General features: G+C 45.0%; 1 protein-coding gene across 3 annotated transcripts in view; it reads right to left on the bottom strand.

Moving 5' to 3' along the window:
* fbxo42 (F-box protein 42) overlaps nt 1-12,194 on the bottom strand; it is a 54,183-nt gene that overhangs the window by 17,386 nt on the left and 24,603 nt on the right. For all 3 annotated transcript variants that reach the window (XM_085967033.1, XM_085967034.1, XM_085967032.1), the window contains 4 exons: nt 6,872-6,982; nt 5,730-5,826; nt 3,922-3,978; nt 2,594-2,710 (listed from right to left, as the gene is read on the bottom strand). In XM_085967033.1, the coding sequence (XP_085823159.1) occupies nt 2,594-2,710; nt 3,922-3,978; nt 5,730-5,826; nt 6,872-6,982 (382 nt within the window). The remainder of the gene's footprint in view (nt 1-2,593; nt 2,711-3,921; nt 3,979-5,729; nt 5,827-6,871; nt 6,983-12,194) is intronic.

A 12,194-nucleotide genomic window follows, 5' to 3' on the forward strand; every position in this document is an offset into this window, starting at 1 on the left:
TGCCAGGCAATAGTCGCCTCTCGATTATTCACCTCCTTGAAACATGCTACTACTTGCACAACTGTGCAAACTCAGATTCAATTTACAATACCGGTATTAAGAACATAAGAAATAGGAGCAGGAACAGGCCACTTGGCCCCTCAAGCCTGCTCCGCCATTCAATAAGATCACGGCTGATCTTGGGCTCAAAGCCACTTCCCTGCCCGCTCCCCATAACCCTTCACTCTCTTATCTTGCAAAAATCTGTCTATCTCCACCATAAATCTATTTAATGACCCAGCCTCCACAGCTCTCTGGGGCAGAGAATTCCACAGATTTATGACCCTCAGAGAAGAAATTCCTCCTCATCTCAGTTCTAAAAGAGCGACCCTTTATTCTGAAACTGTGCCCCCGTGTTCTAGATTTCCCCACAAGGGGAAACATCCTCTCTGCACCTACCAACATCCCATTTGCCTTTTTGATTACTTGCTGTACCTGCATGCTAACTTTTTGTGTTTCATGCACAAGGACCCCCAGGTCCCTTTGAACTGTAGCATTTTGTAATCTCTCTCCATTTAAATAATACTTTAATTTGCTTTTTTATTTTTCCTGCCAAAGTGGATAACCTCGCACTTTCCCACATTATACTCCAACTGCCAAATGTTTGCCCACTCACTTAGCCTGTCTATATCCCTTTGCAGATTCTTTTGAGTCCTCTGCACAACTTTCTTTCCCACCATCTTTGTATCATCCACAAGCTTGGCTACATTACACTCGGTCCCTTCATCCAAGTCATTAATGTAGATTGTAAATAGTTGAGGCCCCAGCACCGATCCCTGTGGCGTCCCACTAGTTACCGATTGCCAATCGGAAAATGACCCATTTATCCCGACTCTCTGCTTTCTGTTAGTTAGCCAATTTTCTATCCATGCTAGTATACTGTTATGCTAATAACAGTTGTCTCCATCTTGATCTTGGGATATTTACAATTGATAAATACCCTTCATTCCACCACTGAACCCTCTACTTCCACCCTTCCTTATTGAATATTACCGGGTACATCCCATCTGCAGCTTTACAAACTTTCAAGTGGGTCTAGCTTCCCCATTCCTCAGATTTCTCCCCTCTCTTGAAGGCAATGACTCCTCTCTGGGACAGGGTTCCACAGGTGCCGGCAGGCTCTACTGGCCATTATTCAAGTGTGGGCCTTGGCAGCGAGTGACATTTTCAAAGAATGATTGAAGACTTTACAAGATAGATAATATTAATTCCTTCATAATTCAGCTTTCTTTATGTATCACAGGATTCTAACCTGACAGAACCTCAAGGTTTCCCCAGATCTGGTGAATAGTTAGTCCATTTTGCTGATATATCTGAATATTGTTTGGTGAAGGCGTGAGGACTGTTCTATTTGGAAGTTTTGCAGGAATATTTTTGAGATTTGCTTGGGAAGTATCCATATCTAGAATGATCCTGAAGGCTTTTCTCACACAGCAGCAATGTAGAACACTTTCATCAGCCATTTGCTAACCGTAGCTTTGTGATGATATTCCAACAGTAAGTGCCCCTTAGTATACAAATAACTATCAAACGGTGGACTTTGTTCTATGTAGCAAGACAAGGCTTTAACATTCACTCTCTACAACCTTCAATAAAAGCTGTTTCCAGTGCACTGGTACAAAAATGGCAGAGAGTGCGGGCTTGCCCCTTTAAGTGAAACTCATGGACCAAGCTTTATGGATTGTTCTATTTCTACAGCTTGTGGAAAAGGACAAATAAAGGAATAGTCCAAGAGAAAACAAATGACTTTTAGAAAATGAAAAAATAAAACGGAGCTGTGGTTTTACTAGTACCCTGGTTTAATGGATAATGAGATGTAACTGATCGGCCAACTTCTGTCCCACCCCAAAGCTATCAGGATAACTATTGCTCATGGTGAGGAATTATGATTTCAAACACAGGGTGCCATCAGTTTGTGTATATAGAGACTGACCCCTGTCAGATGTGGAAGGTTCTTGCTATGATTAGATTTTCATACGCTCTCAATGAGGAATAAATCAAAGGGTGATCTCCTGCAAAGCAACCATGATAGGAGGGTGAACGGCTGCAATAAAATTTGGTTTCATACCAGGAGCCACAAAGCATTGTAAACACTCCAGAAGTGGTCCAGTCACTAATCCTTGTGATTGTTTAGTTTTTTTTAATAGCGATTTTCCCCATCTCTCCTGAAGGTGCTGACTCCTGGCTGGGGTACCGCTCCATAGATGCGGGTCATTACCCAAGAGGTCATTCTTCATGTGTGAGCCTAGACAGTGAGTATTGGCGGGCTATTCAACTACAGCCGTAACTTGTATCCTGACCATCGATGCTGAAGTATGCACACTTCTAGCAGGGATTATTGAATAGTAATCAAAGGCAAAGAACCCTGGCTAATTTGCCCTTCTTTAACCCAGAAGTGCAGTCAATTGTACCGACCTGCCAACCCCACTGAAATCAGCAAACTCGGCATAAATCAAACACCAAATGTTTTTGGTCTGTTCTCAGTTACTCAGGTTTAACCAGCTAAGCCATCTAATCTCCATGTTTAACACACAAACTTATTGTGAAGTCTTACCCTACAGGCCGGGTGACACCATAGCTCTGGTGCCCCATGCTCCTCATTCTCCACTTTTAGCTGTTGCCATGTCCAAGGGATCCTGTTCATGTGTAGCAGCCAGGCATCCTTAAACAGCTGTTTTGGAACAGCAATTCAACAGGTTAATCTATACACTAAAAGCATACTGACTTAGTCATGTAGTAGCGTGAACACAATCAGCCATAACTTAACACACAGCACATACTGTCCTCAAACCCGACCCATCGTGGCTGGGGGAAGTCTACCAAGTTTAACACCAAGCACAGGATTATATATTCAGAATAAAGTAATTAAGTGTAGCCATTTAAATAGGGTGCAGTTCCTCCATGTTACGGAGATACACCCCTTACATGTGCACAAGTTGAATGTGCTGAATTCTATGTATATGTCTTATTTAGGGGACGACACTACAGAAGTTTGTTTAAAATCTGTAAATTCGCCAGGTTCTTACAAATCCCAATAGAATCTGAAATCAAATGCATCTTTTCATGGCTGTTTCTAGTGCCATCAAATAGCACTATAGCTGTCACACATTAAAAGCCAGCAACGTAGAGCTGTAAACTGTCTAAGTGTAACGCTGTAGCCAACAGATCTAAAACACAGCCGGTAGCACTATACGCTTACATCACTATTAGGGTTCCTGCCTCCATTCCACTCCCTAGCATTTTTGACAATTTTATTTTTAAGCAATTCTTAAAAAATGGTTTAAGTATTGTTGCTCTCAAAACTGAACTAAAAATCAGAATTAGTAATATGACTTGTGATTACACGGAGTTATAGTCTGCTTTTGTCTAAAATGTTAAAATACTACCAACATATTAGCAAAAGCAGAGCCATTCAGCCTCCGGGCCTGCTCCACCTTTGTTAGCTGTAGCAGCTCGAGGTTTTTAATCCCAATTTGCCGTCCTCTCGCCAAAACCCTCAATATTCTTACTTCCCAAGTATCCACCTTCTCTTTAAACAACTCAATCCATTCTGCATTCTCACAACCCTATGTGTTAAAAGACTTTTTTTTTTTTCTAGATTCACTTTTAAATGAATGAATATTTTTTGACAACCATGGAAACTCTCCATTATTGACCCAGTCAGAATTTGCTCATTTCATTTACTAATTCACTAACGTACAGAAAGCTTGAAACTCATAACAGGATTAAGTAATTGTTCTTAAAGGCTGTTTTTCCTAATTACTACATAGCAATCTTTGTAATCCTCATCGCAGTGCTACACTAGTTGTAACTAGCACAAACTCAAGGAGCAATAGATGGGGAGTATATGCCCCAGTATAGGAAGGTGATGCTGATACTCACCGCATTGGGTCCTCCACAGCCTCCCAGGATCAGGATAGTTTCATGATCAATAATAATCTAAAATAAAAGTTAGAACTTTTTTTGTTGTTGAATTCAGGTCATTGCCCATCTGTGAATACCTCACAGAGGTTACATTACTCATGTTCTCTTGACAGCTCCTTTCCAAAGCTACTTTTAAAATACAGGGCACATTCTTTTGTGTGTACAAGCTGACCCATTTAAATCAAAGGCAGAATTGTGTTTACTGTACGACCACAAACTAACATTGCAAACCAGGACTCGTACGGTACCCGGGGCGTTGAAATTCTCTTACTTTATAGGGATCAACGCACGGAAGTGATGTATTCAGCATATCTAATTAAACTGGTAAGAAAGAACTTGCGATTATATAGTGCCTTTCACCACCTCAGGACGTCTCAAAGCGTTTTAAGTCCTTTTGAAGTGTAGTCACTGTTGTAATCTAGAAAAAGCAGCAACATATTGCGCACAGCAAGGTCCCACAGATCCCATGAGATAATGACTAGATGATCAGTTTTAGTGATTTTGGTTGAGGGAAAAATGTTGGCCAGGACACCGGGAGAACTTCCCTGCTCTTCTCATAATCATAATCAACTTTATTGTCATTGTTAGTGCACAAGTGCAGTACAACGAAATGTAGGCTATGGGAAATACTGCTATGGGATCTTTTACGTCCGCCTGAGGGCAGGCATGGCCTCGGTTTAACATCTCACCCGAAAGGCAGCATCTCTGAAAGTGTGGCTCTCCCTCAGTATTACACTGAAGTGTCAGCTTGGATTTTGTGCTCAAGTCCCTGGAGTGGAACTAGAATCCACAACCTACTGACTCAGAGGCGAGAATGCTACCACTGAGCCAAAACTAACACCTTCATACATTAAACGATGCCTGCTTTATTGGGATTGGGGGGGGGGGGGGTGAGGGGGAAAGTGCAGACAACAATCTGTTTATCAGTAACGTCTCAAAATAATGAAAATTTGTACCCATCATTTTTTTTTTTTAGCAGCGATAAGACAGCACGTGCTAAACCTGAGTGATTTCACCTTTACTAACATATATGGGTCAGAAAACAAGAGGCACGAAAGAACAAGAGCACGAAGGTGAAAAGTAGAGAAAAGGCAAGAACAGAAGAAAAGTAAATATGAGGGACAAACATTGTTGAGAGTAAAACAGGAAAAGGAAACAAATTAAAGAAATTAAGTGTCACAAAGAACAAAAAGAAAACTCTTCCTGGCATTCTTATTGAAATGGAGTGAAGTGAAACTAGGCCAAGATGGGGTTATGGTCAAGTCATTTTAGAACCTGTTACATCAGGACTACCCAACTGAATGAAGCCACCTGAATATAGGCTTTTCATTATCATTCAGTATAATGTAAATTCACAATGCCATCTCATGTCAAACATTTAAATATTTATACTTTAAATCTTCTGCCGCTTCCTCACGGGTAATAAAAAGTCTAGTTTGCATGACAAAAAGACAAGGGAATAGCTTACAAGTTAACTAGGACAGCACTTCATATCATCGGGGGGGGGGGGGGGGGGGGGGAGACAAATCCTAAATATTCCACACCCAGGTTGAATCAGTTCTGCAGTTGAGTAAATATTTAACCCCAGACAGGTTTCTGACATTCCATCAAACCTATGCATCCCTGATAAATCAGCACCAAATCTTGGCTTACAATGGCACCAATATAAACACATCTCAAATGCATATTCCCCACTGCACCAAGAAAAAAGCAGCACAAACTGATCAAAAAGCAAGGTCATCGTCAGGCCGCTCTCTCTCTCTCACCTGGGACTGCCCACCCCTTGGATGGGGCATACTGCCCGATGTTGCCGGTTTGGACCAGGCCCATTGCTCCATATCCAAGATCCACATCTCATTAGTCCTGAATGAAAGTCAGAACAGCACAGGTCAGGACAGAAATAACTAAAAGACTTCAAATTCATAAACACTGGTGCCATAAAATGCTCAACCAGAAACCGTAAAAATTAAAGTACAAACGGCAGGGAAGTAGATAATGCAAAGGTCAAGAAAGGAAGAATACATGGGTAAACCAGAAGGAGAAACAAAGTAATATTGGAGCAAAGTCGGAAGAGGATAATACTACCAACAGAATGGGATTCCACTAACAAAAAAAAGGGACTGCATTAAGAGTAATGCAACAATATCAGAGTGATAGGATCACTGGACGTCAATGGTGACAGAATGTGCACAATGTATAATGTCTGGGTGACCTGCAGTGCATCTGAATACTTACTGCACAACTTCAAGAGAATGCATCAATGCATTCAGTGTGTGGATTAGGGTTGAATCGAGGGCATTGCATCTGGTCAAAAAGAAAGGTACTGAGAGGCAGCACATGCCTTTTAACCGTAACCGCGATTCTGTCTACTGCCACATTTTCTAGTTGATATGAGGCAGCTGATCACTCAGAGTTACATTGGTTAAAGCTGCATTCAAATATCTACTCCCTACACAGATCTCCCAGCACAAAGTAGTTTTTAAAAGCACTGATATCTGTTAAAAGCTTTTCAACAGCTGATGTATGAATGATCTAACGCACCATCTGCAGCTGTAGGATGCGGGTTATGCCTGCGATTCCTCACACAGCAACCTCCCAGGTGTCACCGGGAGTGAAGCCAAGCCACTCCACAAAGAAGGAGAACGATCAAAAATCGGGTGCGTCACATCAAGCAGCTCTTGGGAACCTCTGGGAGTTAGCACAAGAGCAGATCTGCTTAGCTTTATAAACCAGGGAACAGTGCGGGCACAACATACCTTGCAGGAGGGACCAAAATAAATACAAAATGAGGGAGGGGCATAATCTGAAGGGTAGGGACAACCTAAATACAGGATCTCATTGCAAAACCTCAGCACTGAACAGTTTCTGTCTAAATTACCAGTAAATTACTTAAGGTATATATACATACATCTGTCGAGAGCCTAGCGACCCTCCAAATACAATCATCTTATTTCCTATTACAGAGGATGAATGGCCAGCCATCGGAGGGGGTCCATGAGTTGTTACAATACAGTTCCACCTTCAGAGAAAGAGAGAGAAGACGACATTTATTCAAACGAATGCGTTCACAATCCAATCCCATGTTCAGGCATACCCAAAACCACAGCAAAGGGATATTAAAAGCATTTTTCTCCAGTTGATCTCAACCAGGGCTGCAGCTAGGGTGCTACAATGGTACTCAGTGCACCTAGGCTAGGAAGAGAATCAGCTCGAGTTCCAGATACTATTAAGTGAACCCTGCTGCAAATTGTTGGGTAGACACAGGTTTGGGCTCAGGCGCCCTCCATAGTTCACTGCCTGCCAACACTTACTGTTCAGCCTCACACGTGAAGAATGGCCACTTAATGAGGAACTGGAAGGTGGCCGACATCCCTGGAATAGGACAGAGCTGCCCTATCTCAGGAAGCGCGCCGTTGACTGAAGATGCAGCACTTAGCTGGTAAGCTATACTGTGCATCTATTACTTACACTGATCTGCTGCCAGATTAAAATCTAACTTTCCCCTCCTTAGTGAAGAGGTGCTAATAGAAGCACCGAGTTCCCAAGATCAGTCCATGGTCACTAGAAGTGCAAGTCCCTAAAAGAAACCCAAACTGTGACAAAGTCACTCCCTGATAAGACACACCCATCTCTATATATGACTTCCTGGGTTCCCCCACTCTATAATTTATTTTATTGTTGTGCTTATAAATAAAATAATCCGGTAACTATAGCAAAAACCTCCATCCACTTGACTAATCATGTGGGATGTTCTGTACATGGCAGCACTGATTCTTTAGATGTCAGAAGGTGGTTCTTTTCCCAGAGACTAGTAGACCTCTGCAACAGGCTGCCATCTCGAGCGGTGGCTGCTGATTCGCTGAATTCCTTCAAGCGAGAGCTGGACCTGTTTCTGGCTGGGGTGGACATCACCTCTTACAGAGGAAAGTACTGCAGAGAATTCAGGGCCAGAGTGATCTCCTGGACTAGTTTCGTTCGGCTAGATGGGTCGGAGAGGAATTTCCCAAATTGGCCTGGGTTTTTAAATCTGGTTTTTCGTTCTCCCAGAAGATCACATAGTTTTAAGTGGGGTGGAGATTATATATTGTGATACACAAGGTATCACAGTTGGGTGGGACAGGCTTGATGGACCAGAGGGCCTTTACATGTTCATCGTTGTTCATATATGACTCCCTAATAAACACGCCATCTCTATATATGACTTCCTGGGTTCCCTGACTCTTTTCCTGTTGTGCTTAAATAAAATCATCCGGTAACTATAGCAAAAACCTCCATCCACTTATCTAATCATGTGGGATACTCTGATCATGGCAGCACTGATTCTTTTGGCTCCAGAAGGACTCCCTGGGTGCATTACAACACAAAAGCAAAATACGGCGGATGCTGGAAATTTGAAATAAAAACAGAAAATGCTGGAAATACTCAGGTCAGGCAGCATCTGTGGAGAGAGAAACAGAGTCAGACATACGAACGGTCATCGACCTGAAACGTTGACTCTGTTTCTCTCTCCACAGATGCTGCCTGACCGGCTGAGTGTTACCAGCATTTTCTATTATCCCTGGATGCATTGCTGTGTAACAATTTATTTTTACTCCAGGGAAACAGCATGACCTTGTGTTTAACGCTACTCTTCCCTCAGTTTGAGTTTGTGATGGGCCTTCAATAACCACAAAACTAGAAGTTATAGACATAAACAAGTTGGCTTTCAATCACTAAGATCAGAGCTAACATCTCAACACGCCGACTGGTTCACAGGAATGAGTCATAGAGAGCCTGGGATCTTTATGTAAGAGAAGTCAGGGGCGGAGCCAAGAGCCAAGACCTGGAACCTCCTAGGTTAGTCGGGAAAGAGGAAGTGAAACTATACACAGTGGGGGAGGGTAATATACATGAATGCAAAACGAATACAGGATCAAGACAAACAGATTTCATTACATTCACCCCTTTTATAGATTTAGTCCATCGGGGTGATGTTTCTTAAAAGTTGGTATAAGTGAGTCTGTCAGGAGGTTTTGCAGTTCTCAGTGATCGGCGCAAAGCCGGTTGGGGTGCCTCTAGGGGAGTGGATTCTGGTTCCTCCGCTGTCCGGGCCTCCGCAGTGTCTTCCAGGTTATCTGCAGTGTCCTCCAGGTTAAAGTTGGGTATTGATACCTCTGGGCGTCCTGTCTCTTTGTAGTGTAGGTCTTCATCGGGTAGTCTCCCATCGTTCTCTCCGCTCCCCGAGGGAGCGAGGTCTTTTATGGAAACAGTGTCCTCTCGCCCGTCAGAGTATTCAATATAGGCGTATTGAGGGTTTGCATGGAGCAGCTGTACCTTTTCCACAAGGGGGTCCGTTTTATGGCCTCTCACGTGCTTCCGCAATAGTACTGTCCCCGGAGACGTCAGCCACGCGGGTAGAGATATGCCCGAGGTGGATTTCCGGGGGAAAACGAACATCTTTTCGTGAGGGGTAGCGTTAGTGGCAGTACATAACAGAGACCTTATGGAGTGGAGCACGTCTGGGAGGACTTCCTGCCAGCGGGAGGTCGGAAGGCCTTTTAACTAAGGCTAATGTGACAGCCTTCCAAACAGTAGCATTCTCCCTTTCCACTTGCCCATTACCCCGGGGGTTGTAGCTAGTGGTTCTGCTAGTGGCTATCCCCTTCGAGAGCAAGAACTGGCGCAGCTCGTCACTCATGAATGACGTCCCCCTATCGCTGTGTATTTAGTTCGGCATGCCAAACATGCAGAATAGATTACAGAGACACTTGATGACCGTGGCACTGGTCATGTCTGGGCAGGGAATGGCGAAGGGGAAGCGGGAATATTCATCAATGATATTGAGGAAGCATACGTTACGGTCGGCAGAGGGAAGGGGTCCCTTGAAGTCCAGGCTTAGGCGCTCAAATGGCCGTGTGGCTTTGATAAGGTGTGCACGGTCAGGCCTGTAGAAACGAGGCTTGCATTCCGCACAGATGCGGCAGGCTCTGGTCATTGCCCTGACCTCCTCGATGGAGTGGGGCAGATTGCGGGACTTTATAAAATGGTATAGTCGGGTGACCCCTGGGTGACAGAGGTCGTTGTGGAGACCCTGTAATTTGTCCGTATGAATGCTGGCACACATTCCCCGCGATAGGGCGTCTGGGGGTTCATTAAGGGCTCCCGGCCTGTACATAATATCATAGTCGAACGTGGATAGTTCGATCCTCCACCTGCGTATTTTGTCATTCTTGATTTTCCCCCTTCGTTTGTTATTAAACATGAAAGCCACCGACCGCTGGTCGGTGAGCAGGGTGAAACGTTTGCCGGCTAGGTAGTGTCTCCAGTGCCGCACTGCCTCCACTATAGCCTGTGCCTCCTTCTCGACAGAAGAGTGCCTGATTTCAGGTCCCTGAAGGGTTCGGGAGAAGGCGGCCACAGGTCTCCCAGCCTGATTGAGGGTCGCAGCTAAGGCAAAGTCTGACGCATCGCTTTCGACTTGAAAGGGAATGCATTCGTCCACTGCACACACTGCAGCCCTTTCAATGTCCTGTTTAATACTGGTGAAAGCCTCCCGAGCTTCAGCTGATAGTGGGAAGGACGTCGATTTAATGAGGGGTCGGGTCTTATCAGAGTAATTGGGCACCCATTGGGCATAATACGAAAAAAATCCCAGGCACCTTTTTAAAGCTTTGGGATTGTGTGGCAGGGGCAGTTCCTTTAGGGGGCGTAATCGGTCAGGGTCCGGTCCAATTACCCCATCTTCCACCACACAGCCGAGGATACAGAGACGGGTTGTGTTGAAGACACATTTGTCTTCGTTGTAGGTTAGATTCAGCTTTAGGGCAGTTTTTAAAAATCTCGCAAGATTTAGATCGTGGTCTTGCTGGTTGTGCCCGCAGATAGTGACATTGTCCAGATAGGGGTAGGTGGCTTGTAGTTTATTCTCGTCAACCATGCGGTCCATCTCACGTTGGAAGACCGAGACCCCATTTGTTACCCCAAAGGGCACTCTGAGAAAATGGTAGAGGCGCCCGTTCGCCTCGAAGGCGGTGTATGGGCGGTCCTCCGTTCTAATGGGGAGCTGGTGATACGCAGATTTGAGGTCGATAGTCGAGAAGACTCGGTATTGCGCAATCTGGTTGACCATTTCTGATATGCGGGGTAAAGGGTAGGCGTCCAGCTGGGTATAAATATTAACAGTCTGGCTGTAGTCAATTACCATCCGTTTCTTTTCGCTATTTTTAACTATGACTACTTGGGCACGCCACGGGCTGGTACTGCATTCAATAATGCCTTCCCGCAGGAGTCTGTCCACTTCCGCCTTGATAAAGTGTCTGTCTTCCAGACTGTACCGTCTACTTTTGGTCGCTATGGGCCTACAGTTCGGAGCGAGATTAGCGAATAAAGAGGGCGGGCTGATTTTTAAGGTTGATAGGCCACAGACTGTGAGTGGCGGCTGGGACCCGCCATATGCTAGCGTGACACTTTCGTGGTGGCACTGGAAGTCCAGGCCCAAGATTACATTAACACAGAGTTCTGGCATCACGAGGAGTTTAAAATCCTTGTAATCCGTGCCTTTTACAGTCAGTGTTACCACACAGTAGCCCAAAATGTCCGAAGTGTGGGGCTTAGCAGCCATAGCAATTCTGCTCCGTGTAGGGGTTACCATTAATGAGTGCCGCCGTACCAGGCTAGGGTGGATAAAACTCTCGGTACTCCCACAGTCAATTAAACATTTTGTTAAATTCCCGTTTACCTGTATGTCCATCATGGATTTTGTCAACGGGTGTGGCCTGGATTGATCCACCGTGATCGAAGCCACTGTTGGGCCCTGGGCGGCCGTTGAGTCGGGAAAAGATGGCGGATCCCAAGATGGCAGCCTGCACGAGGCGGTGACGGAGTTGGAAATCGGATTCCCCCTGCAGACTTTGCTAAAATGCCCCTTTTTCTTACATTTGAAGCATGTAGCGTCCTTTGCTGGGCATCGTTGTCTGGGGTGCTTGGCCTGGCCGCAGAAGTAGCATTTCGGGCCTCGAGACATTGCCACTGTAGTAGGACTCCTGGGTGAACTTGTGTGTGGGGACTCCGGCGGCGTAGAGCTGGTCTGAGACCTGGATGGGGAAGATGGCTTATTCCAAGATGGCGGCCCCCTCGGCGCGCACGAGGGAGTGAGGGCCGCATGGCCGGAAGAATAAGAGTCAGAGTTTCTCTAGGCCACGTCCAGCGATCGCGCAGTGGCCGCTACTTTTTTTTTAAGTCCAGGACCTCCT

The sequence above is a fragment of the Somniosus microcephalus genome, chromosome 25 (assembly GCF_052327205.1).
Source record: "Somniosus microcephalus isolate GS21.2 chromosome 25, FLI_Smic_1.0, whole genome shotgun sequence".
NCBI lineage: Eukaryota > Metazoa > Chordata > Chondrichthyes > Squaliformes > Somniosidae > Somniosus > Somniosus microcephalus.